Below are 14,445 nucleotides of genomic sequence, written 5' to 3'. Positions count from 1 at the left end.
AAAACACAATACTTGTTCCACTGAAATAGCCAGATCTGATGTGTTCAGACTGTATTCAGCATTCTATGGCACTAACTTTTTGTCAGTTTAATATTTCTAAATGGATTTAAAATTTCAACTACAATTTCAAGCCAACCTATACATCCCTAGCAAAACTGAAAATTAGTCATTTTACTGGCAGATGAAGAGATCTTATGATCTGTGAAGTACCCTAGGATCCTTCTGGATAATAAGAAACTACTCCATATACAACATGTGAAGACAAATCCAGCTAAAGGGACAATAAGAGCTTTTGATTCTTTCATTTTTTATTCTGGTCCCTGGCACATGTTACACTTAAGATGTGAATAATCTTGTAATCATGTCTCAAGAAGTTACCCGACTACATGTTAATACAGTTGATGCTGTGACAGAACAAGGAGTAAGCCACAAAGTTATTACACAAACCAGCTGATGTCCTCCAGCTTCAGAGCTGCATGGTGTCCCCACATGGCTGGGAGCCCAGCAGCTGATGAGGATCCCAGCCATGGGAGCCTGGTACTTGCTGGTTTAAGAGGAGCTCCAGATCTATATCCTGGGCTCCCCCTGTACCAGCAATAAGGTGTGATGGGATCTGATGCTTGATCCCACAATTGTATCTCCTGCCATGCCCATTTGGCATGGCTGGAAATATAACTGCATCAGACCCCATCATAGCTTTAACTGCATGCCTGCCAAGGGCCTTTAACTGAAAAAACCCTAGAACCACAGAGTCCATTGCGCCAAACCTCCTCCCACACAAATGATACAATTAGAAAGACAGAATTCATTACATATTTATTTTAATCATGTTAAATCAATTCTTCCATATTGTAAGATTTATAATAAAAATAAAGACTTTTTTTTGTTTTTATTCTACAATAAAACATTTAGAACTCTTCAAATCGTCTTCCATACAATGGAAGGACTGGTATATGCTCTCTTAGGTGGTGTTTTTGGTCAGACAAGTCTGTATCTTGACAAAAGGTGCATTGACTTGTTGCAGGAAATACGTCAGGAAGCACTTTGTTGCTAAACAGCATTTGAGAGAGGACAGTAAAACAATTCCCCCGTCTTTTGGAGACATGGTTCATCTTCATATGCTTTCCAAAATATTTAAGGCTATTATTCCACAGCAGCCTGATCCTTGGCAGCTTGAACAAGCTCTGTGAGAGCTGAAAAACTTTTTGTGTCACTTGTCTGCAATCCCATCTTTTGCATCTAAAAAAGCCATAGGAAAAATATTAAATTGTTGCCCTTTTTCCGCTTTTGTGGGATTAGCAAATGACACCTTACTAATTGGCATCATATTACTAGAAAAAAATTAGAAAAGACCATATGAAACTTTGCCTTATGCTGACCTGAAGCAAATGCCATCCCAGCAAATGATGCTCTCCATAAAAAGGCTCCTCTCCAAACTTTGTTCTGTTATCTCTTTTCACTTAACATACACACATTTTTCAGGCAAACATTTACATTTTCCAGGCCATCCATCACTAGAGCCAGCGGGAATTTTTCCAGTCAAATGCTTTTGTCACAAAATGCTGATGACACTGATTTTTTGTATGGAAGCGTGCAATGATTTTTAATACAGCTTTCTCAGATGAATTTTCTGGCTAGAGCATGAAAGACAGAGACACCCATCCAGCCCAGAACAGGCAAGCAAAGCTGGGGTTTGAACCTGGGAACTTTGGTACCCAGGGGATTGCTATAAACACTGGCTGTTCTGGGAATAGTCTCTTACTCTGGACTTTCAGAAAAGTATTTTGACTGGCCTTAGGTTTGCCCCCTCTGGAACAGGAACACTTATGATAAATCTGACAAGTTTCTGCAGCACAGGAAAAGCTCAAAGGTTTAAAGGAGAAACCTCATCCAGCACAGACATTTCTACTGAAAGCTCTTTCTAGTCAATCCGAATAAAACTGAACAATTAAGTTAGGCCACAAAATACTCTGCAATAGTAATTCCATTACAATGAAACTTACTCCTATTGCACCTTACCTGGTCCCCAAAGTACTCAACATCCAGGGCTAACTGTAGTCTGATTTTGTTATCATCACTCATGCCCCCATTTGAACCAACATTGTTTGGAGTTACAGTTTTTCTTGCCTGTTTCAGCCTTTTCAAGCTCTCTTCCATTTTCTTTACAGAGCTCAAAACATCTGATACAGTTTCATAATATCTGAGTAAAGACAGGGTAATGAGAAAGACAGTTAAGCTCTTACATACACATGCACGTCATACAACACACCATGCATACAACAGCGCAAAAGAGAACCCCCCCACCAATATCATTTCTAGACTTCAAACATTTTGAGATGGGTGATACCTGAACCTTTTTCCATTTTTAACTATGAAATACTTAATAAAACACTAAAAATATTAAGAGCTTCATTCCCAAATCTCAAAGCCATTTTAAAAAAGTGGGTAACCACTAAATCCAGTTTAAGATGAAGAGAAAGGCAACACAGAAAGGTTAAGGCACAGATTTTTAAAAGTACTTCAGCGCTGTCCGCTACCAGTCAGTGAGGGGTTCCAGAGCACTTCATTCACTTCTGAAAATGAGACAGGTTCTTGTGTTAGCTCAACACTGCAACACTAAGGCTCCCTCCAAACATGCAGCTAAAGGTGCAACTGGAACTAATGTGTGATCCACACAATTACTCCTCCTGCCATGCTACGTATCTGCCTTGCCACGTGATTGTGGATTGTGTATTGAACCTGACTCATGCCTTATTGCCAGTGTAGGGGGAGTCTGGTTCTGGGCTCACCCTGCATGGGCAAAAAGCAGGCACCCACAGCCGGGAGGCCCCTTTGCTGAAGTGGCTTCAAGCCATGGGGGACCATGTGCAGCCAAGACCCAAAGACCCTGCAGTTGACAGGGCTTCAGGTCCTCACTGTGTGTGAGCTGCAGCCAGGAACTGGGACCCTGTTAGCTGTGGGGTCTCTGGGTCCCATGCAGGAAGCAGAGCTGAGACTCAGAGCCCCATGTGGGCCTAGGGGCTTCACACACCTGAGCCCTGGGGATCACAGCAGCTGTGATCCCCAGGGCTCCAGGTTTGTACCCCTGAGGCTGGGAGCCCCATCAGCTTATGGGGCTCCCAATGCATGGGAGAGAGCTCTACATGTGCAAATTAAAGCTCAGTAGCAACCAGCTATAAAGCTAGTATGTGTTTTTGAGGTCTAACTTTAAAGCTGGTTGGAGATTTTTATTGTATGATAGTTATTTTGTAGATATAACTGGTCTCCATGTAATCATGGAATTAATCAATTAATTGCGCTAAACCTGTAACACGTAGAAAGGGCCTAAGCAATGCATGTGTGCTTAAGCCCAGGTTGAGTAGCTTGCTGGAAGCAAAGCTATGAACAAGAATCCAAATCTGCTAACCCTTAGGCCTGCATCCTGTTTACATAGACTACACTATGTTTGCACAGATATATTATTATGACAGAGCAATTAATTCTTGCCTTATTTTTACAACTGCACTAAATTATAGATAATTTTTCAGATATGACAAACCAAAACGTATCAGAATTTCAGCTAATAATGTTATTGTTCTATATACGACTCTACTTCTTTTTTACTTACTTCTGTGTGCTTTCAGAGAAGGCACCTTCCAACCACTGATGAACCATGGGCTGTTTCAATATATCTTTGTACTCACTCCACAGTCGATAAAAAGGTTTCAGAGCACTGTCTACGTATGGTGAAGCTTTAGTTGGTACCTCCTGGTAGATGATGTAGAAAGCAAGGTGGGGAAAAGAAGAGATAAATATTCTGTTATTTAAAAACTTTAGTGCCAAGTATTACCGTGTGTAACGCAAATGCAAGACACATAAGCCCAAATGCAAGACACATAAGTCCAAGGCAGACTTTGTTGACAACAATCTGGCACATAAGATTCCATGCTCAGGAAAGGGAAAGAGTCACACAATTACCCAACAAACCAGAAAATCTTGAGTAACATTAAGTAGCAGCAAACAGGGAACCTGCTGGTTGTAACAATGTGGCAAACTACTGTCTGAAGAGCAGTGCCCCCCTGCAACTAATATTTGCTTTCTACCCACTCCTGGAAAATGTGATATTCCCTAACTCTGGCCTGTCAGAGATGCAGCCTGTGGACCGGATCAGCCATAGAAACCCACCATTTGACCCTTGTGCTGTCTCTGGGTCTGGAGTTGACCCTCACACTACATGTGGTGTGTGCAGGGCCAGGGCACATAGCGCCCACTCCAGCTGACCTGGAACCCATGCTGCACGTGGTGCACCGCGCTCCCCCCTGCCCACCGGATACTTCAGTGGAAGATACCACGTACAGTGGGGGGTCCTGGATTGGCTGGAGCAGGCACCATGTGGCACAGGGTCCTGACTGGCCACAGCAAGTACCACACGTGCTGGTCTGGCTTGTGCGGGAAGCGGGGGGAGGGGAAAGAGGGGGTAAGGGAGGAATAAGGGCAGGACCACGGCCCAACTGTGGGGCCAGCCACGTGCCAGTGACCTACCACATGCCATTCAACTGGCCCATGGACTGGCCCCACACCACTCATCTGACCTGTGGGGTCACATGAGCTTGACACTCCTGCACTAAATGAACAGGTTTGACAGCTCCACAGTTTAAAGTTTCTCATTTGTTCACAGAACAGGTAGAGCAGTGGTAGAGCCAATACACTTTCATCTTCAGCTCTGGAGAAGTTTGACTGGGAAGATGAGAACTAAATCTGAGGAGGAGATGGGAGGTCACTTTTCATGACCATGACAATCTCCCCTCTTAGCAAAAAATATCTACAAGTGTACAGATGGCTGCAGTACATTGGACAAAACTATACATCTGGTTCTGGAAAAAAACCGTTCTTGAAGGTTCCCAGCCATTGGTGGCTTAAACACAATTATTACAGAATATCACATTTTACTCAATAGTAAGTTTATTCCATAGCAAGGAACAGATACATGACCAGTCCTCCTAAGCATGTTGCTTGCAGTATGCACTACTACAGTGCTTGGCAGGGGAGCAAGTGTGCCGTTACCAGAAGGTTGCGTTATCTGAAAATGATTAGCAGAGTGGACATGTGACCATCTACCAGTGTATAGTTACTCCTAACTTTCTGCAGGGTAACTCTACCCCAGGAGTGGAGTGACTTACATTGGTGTAAGGCTGTGCATTGTGTGTCCACTTCACTTTTCTTACAGAACAGAACTAATTTACTCTGTGACAGATGTACTGGGAGTCTGTACTGACAGTAGGTTTTAACTATTTTAATAATTGAGCCAGCTGGTAAATATGAAGTACTCATAGAAGGGGGTTATTGCAAGCTCTTATAGATACATTTGATAGGAACTCTGAATCATCGTCTGATTACACTCACAGTCTAAATTTTTCATAAAAGCATTCTTTTCACAAGCATTGTTGTTACCTTATTCGTTCTCCTGTAGAGCCTTGGAACTTCTAGGGCACTTTTCAGGTAACTGAAACAGTTCTCACTTAAATCCTGAATAATCCTATCATTCAAAGTGGGCATGCAGGCTGATAAAGAAGCCTTCGAGTCTTCTAAGGCTCCTGTTGAAGTACAAAGACTGAGGTGTAAACTGAGCTACCTTGCTCAACCACAAAGATTAGCAAACTGATGCAACTTTTCCCATTCCCAATGTCCCAGAACCAGATGCAACACCTTCAACACACAACCCTGGTATTACTGCAGTTCATATCTATATATGGTATTACACAATTTGGAGAAATATCTACTAACAGCTTATTTCATAGCCAGTTCAGTTTCAACACCCGACCCTCCTCCCCAGATCAGTGGAAACTTTTCTGAAGCTGGAGGTTCCCATCAAGACCATTTTTAGTTAACAGCTATGGCTAAAAAAATTAGCAATGGCTAAAAGTCAAACCCACAGCTTTACCTGTGATACAGGATAGATTCTTGAAGCCAATCATTTCAAGTTTTGGTATGATTATTTCCAAGAGTTCAGGAAGCTGAACAAAAACACACATACAACCACCCGTTATGAATGTATTTGGCTCTGTTTTTTTAAGTTCTGCAAATATGTCATAAATTAAAAAGAAGAGAGGGCTATGTTAAATCAATGTCTGTATTTTACTTACTATTAGATGGGAATTAACATGATCAAAGTGTGACATGACAATAAAGTATTACATATTCAGTGCCTTCTCCCATTTCCATCCCCAATGCAAAACATCTCAAGCTAATAAAACAACATTATTCCAAAGCAAGTCTGTTCATTCAAGGGTTTGGGAAACTTCACCTGAATCAACTGAAAGTACAGCGGATGTGCAAAATGTAAGCTAGTTGTGAGACTTGTAAAACAGTAAATGTCTGTTTAAACTACTAATGTGTTGGAACATGGAACCCAATCGTGTACGATGTCCCTGAATACTAGTCTTTCTGACAACTGATATCACACTGAGAGGTGAGAGCCTAGCTCATTGATACCAAAAAGGAACAAAATTCCTGGTTTCAGCAGCTGGTATAGTAACTATCAAAACAGTGTTATACTGAGAAGCTAGAACCTTAAAATTATCTGTACTTGAACTAGTTTCTCAGAGACTAGTTTCTCTGTAAGATCCAAATTAAATATAAAACAGCCTCTGTAAGGCTTCAGTCCTTTGAATATCTCCTAAACGTAGACTGTGCTAGCTTCAACACTGGTAAATATTTAATAAGTTATGAACACTGCCAAACAGTATGAACATGCAGTCAAATAAAGCTTTCATGTACGTACAGTAACACACAAACCTGCTCTTGAAGTTTCTCCAGATCTGCAGCTACATACACCAGCTGAATATTGGATATAGAAGGTAAAGGCTGTGCTTCTGGAGAAGGGACACTTCCCTGATCCTCATTTGAGTTCAGGTTTACAACAGATTCCTTGCTAATGGTTGCCACAGATTTTTTGTTGTCCTTTGTACTTTCATTAGAGATAGGCCTGAGCAAAAGCTGTGATATCAGAATGAACAATGAGCATCCTTCTTAGAAAAGGTTTCACAAGCTGGATATGCAACTCTGATGTGGGCAGGCCTCCCATCTTTCCCCCCACCCCAATAACATATACTTACAAGTTATTAGCAATCAACACAAAGCTTATTCCTGTTTTCTCAGGATCATGTTTTTTAAACACAAACCTAAGACCTCAAAGAGTCTGACCCTTCACAGCATCACCCAAGAGCTGCATTACATAAAACTCAAATATACCTTCTTTTAAAAAGACGCATGTAAAAATTTGGTATTGGAGTCAAGTCCATAAAACAGGATGTTCAAAGTTATATCACTGTGCCTGAGTTTAGACTGTACTGGAAGAAGGCATAAGGGTCATGACTTTATGTTTTTTTTCCATTTTGTAAAGAAATGTGACAGTTATGTTACTTTCACCTTTGTAAAAATATATCATAACCTTACGCTTACAGCACCCATCAGAGAATGTAAGCCCTTAGCTTTCACTCATTTTTGGTTATGAAACAATAATAGAACAATTCTTCTGTTGCAGAGCACTCAGAAAGACCACAACAGGTCAGAATGATTCACAGAGATTTCATATAGTAGTCCATGGTGTTGAAAATATATATAGGTGTTTGCACACCTACCAGTGCACCCTTAAAAAGGATCTCACAACACCCTGATTGAGAATCATTGCTCTAAACACTACAGGCTTTGATGAATAATTTCCCAGCAATAAAGTGACAGGGTCAGCAGTTTAGTTGTTTCAGCTATAACACAGAACTCAAGTGAACACTATAGTGAACAACTGAACTGTTTTTTACGATGACCAGCTGGTGAACAGGCTGTCAAGAACATTCTTGAAACAGTACTGACACACCAGTAACACGGAACATGTTTTGCGGTGGTACCTTTTTTAGTGTCATGGACCTAACTAAAAATGCAACAATAAGCATTTCTTCACCTAAAAAGGTACTATTTTCTTACCTCATTAACGAACACAGAGTAGCGTGCTAAGATCTGCAGGGTAAGCTTCCACAAACGATGTGTTAGTAATGGTAGAAAAATCTGATCTGACCAACACTTCAAAAGACTCACCCACACCATATGAGTGGCTAACAGACAGTATGAGCTTTCAGCTAAAGACAAGAGAGTAAAGGTTAAGTTACTAATCATGAGTCAAAATTTTATTTTTTAAAAGCCTATAATAATGTATTTAAACTGTTTTATTATTAACTTCTAAAAATCGAAACGTTCTAAACTTCAGCAGTCACAAATTATTCTGAAGGTGGCAAAGATAACTGAGTAAGAACGTTTAAAGGGAACTATTTAAGTTCAGATCCACATTCCTCTAGATTAGGGCTGTCCAGCTGGTAGCCTGTGAGGGGCCAGCATGTGGCCTGTGGGCCCTGCAACTGTCTTTCTCATCGCTGTGTGGCAGGAGAGGGCCCTGGAGTTCTGAGTGTCACCACTGCAGCAAGAGCCTGTGCACCACCTGTGTAGCCAGTGGGTCAAGGGACCACATACCACCAGCCCTGCCCTGCCTATGGGGCAGTGGGCTGGTTGGGGGGGGAAGGGAGAAATCCCAGGAGCCCAGGATATAGTTCATGTAGCACATGGCCAGCCCAAATTGGACATCTCTGATGTAGATCTCAAAGAACCCCTATTTTGTGTATGAAAGTGCAACATAAAGGCAGCAGATAAGAGTACATCCCTTGGCAAATGTGGTGAGAATGCAAATCAGGTCCCTGGTGATCTGATGAAATAACGAAAACCAGTTCTGGAAATGTTATCTAATCCCAGGTTTCACAAGGGACATTACAACAAACCCCCAAAAACTACAATGTTGACCAAGTGCATACAAGCTGCCAATCAAAACAGTAATCCTTCCCTGTACTGACAACTGCAACAAGCTATAGTGTTGCAACTGCCAGTACGAGGAGCCTACTTCAAATATTTATTGACAACTCATAAAAGTAACACCCATAATATAATCATTTTTAAGCAGCTTTGATACAACTGTTCAATAGTTTACTATTTGGGGGCTAAGTACTTCTCACTTAGTTTCCAGATTAATTATAAATACTTGAAACAAAAGCAGGGTGTTCCATCCACAACCTGGCTGTCTGATTTTCAACTCAGTCATATGCTTAGAAAATCTAGTTCATTTTATAAAAGTGCTGATTTTAGCTGGCTCTTCTTCATATTCTAAAAGCGCATTAAGTCCTACTCTTATACCACCAGCCAGTTTCCTTCAATCCTATTTAATATTATTCATCCTCCCAGGGGTGTATCCAGGGAAGTGCACGGGAGCACTTGAGCCCCTCTTTGATTCCTGGTCCACCCAAAGTTTAAAACCAGTTACCTGGCAGTGCCAGCAGCATTTCTAGTCAGGCAGTGCTAAGGGAGTCTCTTGACTTCTTGCCTCATTATAGTCTACCTGGCCCCTTCTAAACTCTTCATATCACAAATGTTTATGCCCTTCTCTTCTTTTAATGTTCTTGATGTTCCACCAATCAAGCTAGCCTTTGTTCTGCAATGGTGCTGTCTCTTAGTTGTTCCTAGTAATGTAACTCCTATTTCACAGCCCTGCAGACAATTTTTAGCTCATTCCGAATAAATTATACTTGTTTTTGCTTCAATCTTAAACTAAATAATACAGACCTATGCCCTAGCATATTAGTAAAGCTTCTGTTTTAGTCCTAACTGGAAAAAAATGTGTCATTTTATATGGGATGATGCATCTCACCATCTGCACGCCCCTTTTCAAAATTCTAGATCCACCCATGCACTGTCTTAAATTCACTCCATAGATATGAATTCACTGTTACTTCCCAATTTATAGCCAACATGGCATACAAGCAATTCCTTGGTATGACACCAACATCACCAAGTGTAACAAGTACAAATGCTGCAGAGAATCTGCTATTTCCTCCTTTCCTACTTACAAGCTTACAGCTGCTAAAGCAAGAGGTACACACAGATGGCATAACCTTCTAATTCCCCCCATAGGAGACCTACACTAATTTAGAAAGGTCAGCTGAATTGTATAAAGAAAGATCATGCTGCACATTTTACTGACTTAATTTAGCCTTTTCATCTGACTTACTAGGAACAAATGTGATTTTAAGTATTTAAGATTTGGTCATTAACAACCAGTCTTCATCATTACCTGGTAACAATTTATAGACACTATAAAAATTGGTAGGCATGGCACAGGAAATTTACCTGGTGCATCTTCTAGGCTATCAGAAAGTGCTGCTTCTAAGGCCTCTGCTATCTCTCTAAACCTGATGGAAAGAAAAATATTCAATGTTAATGATAAAAAACAATTTAAACTGGTGTCTAAACATATATCTTACATGTCAGCTACATAAAAAAACCAAAATGTTTGTGGTTTGGAAAGGATTTGAAAGAGAAACAGTGACATTTCACAGGCTGAGATATAGCTTATACAGTATAAACAGGAAGTGATAAAAGTTATAATTTTAACCATTCTGAGAAAAAAAATGGCACCTTACAGACATTGCCAAGTCCTCAGCTTTAGTGAGAAAAAAAGTGTTTAGTTTTAAGTGTTTTCACATTGAAAAAAGTCAACACATCTCACATTTGCTTTAGCTGACCTTCAGGTGCATCACATGATTATGGTGTCTGTAGCTTTCTACATGTTTGCTAATGAACAGTGGCACAAGGTTCTGCAAACAGGTCTGTACCTGAGAAAAATCAATAGTTCCTCCCAGGATGCCTTGACCTCTTTTTTCCAAGAAGATAGATTTTTGGGTTATAAGCAGAAAAGTTAGGATTAAAACCTTCAGTTCCTTCCTGCATTCCAAGATTTGTTGCCTCAACAGGGTGCACAGGCACAAGGTACTTATCTGCCTAGCACATTATGCAGCTCCAGCATCCTGTTTTTCAGTGTGTTGGTTCTTACCAAGATTTTCTTTAATTACCATGAAGCAAAGCTGCCCTTTTATATTTGTCTATTAGGAGAATTTCTCTTTTGTGTCATTTGTGATTTGCCTATTTTTTGCTTCAATTTCCACAGTATAGACTTTTCCATGCAACTTTCACCAAAAAAGTTCATTATTACCCACTACAAAGTTTGCAGTAACTTTTGAAGTGTCATCTGCGTGCCAGCATCATCCATGACAAATGTGATATACTGCACTGGACCACAGGCCTGATCACAAAGAGCAGTTCCCATCTTCTCACAATAAGCTGTATAAGCTAATATTCTTTCTAATCATAACCAATTAAATACTGCATTCCCGACACTGCATTATCTTTATAAACTACCAAGCTGTGACAGGCATGTTCATGTTTTCTAAAAGCAAGAAACATGACTTAATACTAGACAACTACCAAGACCTTTGTCAAATGTGCCATGAGGCAGAAGCTCCCTAACAACATCGTAAGCATTTATTTCAGCCCCAGCAACTCCTCTGTGCAGTTTTCTCTCTCAGCTTATACAGTCAACAGAAATCTTAACGTTAAGAACACATAGTGGTTTCCATCAAAAAGCCTGTTCAATTTAAGTGTGTCAATGAATATCAACACTTAATCTAAAGCTAAAATCATGCTTAAACCAATAGTTTCCCTGATGTCCATTCATGATTTGAAATTAATGTATCAGTATTTTCAGAATCTGTGCAAAAGAAATATTCAATAAATATTCAATGATCTTCCTGAATCACATCACAAGATTCAGAAGTGATATGAATAACTTTATAACTTTCACAAATGACTTCCATCATTTTATCATTTACATTTAGCTGAATGGCTAAGTAGCAACCTTGAACAAAAGCACAAAGGTCTAAAAGGAATTATTTTTTATATTTGTTTTAATCAGTGGAAAAAAGTTCATCTGATCTCAGGTGTCCTACAGGCAAAGTATTTTCAGACAAAGGGATATGCCAAAGCTCCTTTCCTGTTTTATTGAAACAATGCTGAAACCTCAATTTTGGTTCAAGAACATTTAATCAAAATTACATTTCAAAGTTTATGAAGGAAATGGAGCTGCTCTGTAAATTTTATATATCTCATAAGCAGGAAGGCAAACAAAGTTTTTAGATAGCTATCTATAGGTAGATATTACAACAGAAATATCCAGACAATGCAGAAACCATGCATATCTGCTAAGCTCATGGCACTAGCTTGGGTTAATCATCTGAGCTCCCTCTTTACAGGAGAACCAGAGTCCAGGAAACCAGAGACAAAGAACTTCTGGGGTAAGAGAAAAGATGCTGCTGAGGAAGGGCACACAACAGTGTTTGAAGGGAGTAAAGTGAAAGCAACCCACCTACAATTCTTGTCAAAGGATGACAAGCTGCTAGACAGCAAAATCATGTGTGCACCTGTTTTAAACCGGTTTTAAAAATCCTCTCTTAGCTATGCTTTGGAGAGAGGCAAGGATTTCTTCGCGATCGTTTATTGAACCAACTTGGTGGTTGGGATAGAGCTGGACAAGCGTTTGAACGGAAAACACTCTTTATCAACCCGTGACCTGACAAAGGATGTCGTGAATTCAAAAACCTGTCTAACTTTATCCCAGCTACATAGTTGGTCCAAAAAAAAGTATCACCCTAAGAAATACTTGCCTCTTAGATGATTGACACCACTCTTACACTACCTATGTTCTAGACTAATTGTTAAGATGAAAACACAACTTCCGTTTTTTAAGAAGGCTGCTTTGGGTCACTAGTCCCAAGCTCTCTGAGTAAAGAACCACAGTCCAATTAGACCTGCTGGATGAGTAGCATTGGTACACGATTGGTACAAAGTTCGGTAAGCCCAGGATTCAGCCTAAAAGTGGGAGAACGGCAAGCCTCTGCTCTGGAAAAAGCACAGGCATAACACTACGCTTCAGGAAGTGCCCAGACGTGATCAGAGCAGGAGGCAGAGATGCACTGGGATACAGAACTGTGACAAAGCTCTCAATGTCATATTCAACCCTTCACATCTTCAAAGTCCTGCTAACAGCAGACTTATGTCTTCCATGAACTTTGCTCAACCAAACACTCTAATTCCAGAAATACTAGAGAAGCAAAGGTTGACATGCACAAGGTAAACAAAAGGTCTGAAAGCTTGTCTAGACCAGCACCTGGCAGTCTTATCGGCCATGTACCAATGTAACTAAAGCACAGTATAAATGTGGCTGGTTCTGACTGGTTTAGCTCAATGACACATAAGCAAGATAACTACCATACCCTGGTAAGCAGTGCAGTAGACAAGCTCACCAGGTTTCAACACAGCTCTTCTTAACTGGCAAGTGCAACTTCCAGGAGTAAAAGAGCTCTGACCTAGGACTGGGCTTTTTAGCTAGAGTTCAACTTTACTTCTGCTCCCTCCTTAAAAGTAAAGAATAAATACTAACCTTATTTGGAAATAAACAGGCAGATTCCACTTATTGTTAAAGCTATGGTAGGTAGGATGAGATCTCAACCTTTTCACGCTGGCCTGCGAGCCACACTGTCGTTCAAATTTCCGTACAAAATCCATGCTTGTGGTGTATTTCTGTCAGAAGGAAAAACAAGTTCTGACAACTGCAATTCATAATCTCCTATTAAATAATGAAACCCATAAGCCCTGAAGCATATTAAATTATAGTTGCACCCATTGCTCAAAGTGACCATTTAGTCTCCCTGCCACCAGATCCCTGGATTGCAGGAGAACTGAAGGACATATTCAGTACTTTCTTCTACAGTGAAAAGCAGATGTGTCAAACATATGGCCCATGTATCACATCTGGTCCATGGAGCACCATTTTCTGGCCCAAGGTGCTGCCCCTGTGGCTGAGCTGACCTGAACTGGCCCCACAGAGGGCTTGGAATATGCACTGCAGGTGGAACTTGTTCCAGCCACTCCAGGAACTGCATTGCATGTGGCACCTGTGCTGGATGCTCTGGGATGTGCATGCCGCCTGGTGCCTGCTCTGGCTGGTCCCACACGGCTGCATGCAGCGCACGTCCCGGACTAGCTAGAATAGGAGCTGCACAGTCCCAGATTAGCCATGTGTGTTATGGATCCTGGAATGAGGGTTGTGTGTGGCATGGTGCCTGTTCCAGCTGGTTTGCGATCTGTGATACAAGTGATACCTGCCCCAGCAGGATTACACCAGCCACTCTGGGATCTACACCACATGGGGCATCCACAGCATACAGTGGGTGCTGAATCTGGCTTGGAGGTGGAGACAGGGGAGGCTCCTGGTCCATGGACCAGCCCAGTGTTACTCATCCAGTCCATGGGCCACTGTGAGTTTGACACCCTGGTGAAGAGAAATGAAAAAATGACCAGCGTCATAGTTGGTAGGGTAGGAAGGGACCTGAGCAGATCATCGAGTCCGACCCCTGCCATGGCAGGAAAGAGTACTGAGGTCAAATGACCCCAGCAAGGTGTTCATCTAACTTCCTCTTAAACACCCCCAGGGTAACAGCCAGCACCATTTCTCTTGGAAGTTGGTTCCAGATCCTAGCC

The 14,445-nt window shown here is 41.2% G+C and overlaps 1 protein-coding gene across 2 annotated transcripts in view; it reads right to left on the bottom strand.

Annotated features, from left to right (window-relative positions):
- Nucleotides 1-797: 797 nt before the first annotated feature.
- The window catches only part of COG2 (component of oligomeric golgi complex 2), a 45,169-nt gene continuing 31,521 nt past the window's right edge, over nucleotides 798-14,445 (bottom strand). For both annotated transcript variants that reach the window (XM_019549878.1, XM_019549879.1), the window contains 9 exons: nucleotides 13,346-13,485; nucleotides 10,201-10,262; nucleotides 7,960-8,111; nucleotides 6,775-6,975; nucleotides 5,921-5,993; nucleotides 5,431-5,573; nucleotides 3,608-3,747; nucleotides 2,020-2,200; nucleotides 798-1,239 (listed from right to left, as the gene is read on the bottom strand). In XM_019549878.1, the coding sequence (XP_019405423.1) occupies nucleotides 1,144-1,239; nucleotides 2,020-2,200; nucleotides 3,608-3,747; nucleotides 5,431-5,573; nucleotides 5,921-5,993; nucleotides 6,775-6,975; nucleotides 7,960-8,111; nucleotides 10,201-10,262; nucleotides 13,346-13,485 (1,188 nt within the window). In that variant the 3' untranslated portion in view covers nucleotides 798-1,143. The remainder of the gene's footprint in view (nucleotides 1,240-2,019; nucleotides 2,201-3,607; nucleotides 3,748-5,430; nucleotides 5,574-5,920; nucleotides 5,994-6,774; nucleotides 6,976-7,959; nucleotides 8,112-10,200; nucleotides 10,263-13,345; nucleotides 13,486-14,445) is intronic.

Source organism: Crocodylus porosus, unplaced genomic scaffold (assembly GCF_001723895.1).
Source record: "Crocodylus porosus isolate Cpor-Errol unplaced genomic scaffold, CroPor_comp1, whole genome shotgun sequence".
Lineage (NCBI taxonomy): Eukaryota > Metazoa > Chordata > Crocodylia > Crocodylidae > Crocodylus > Crocodylus porosus.
The sequence above is the reverse complement of the archived record's forward strand: the minus strand, read 5'-3'. Positions and strand labels throughout refer to the sequence as shown.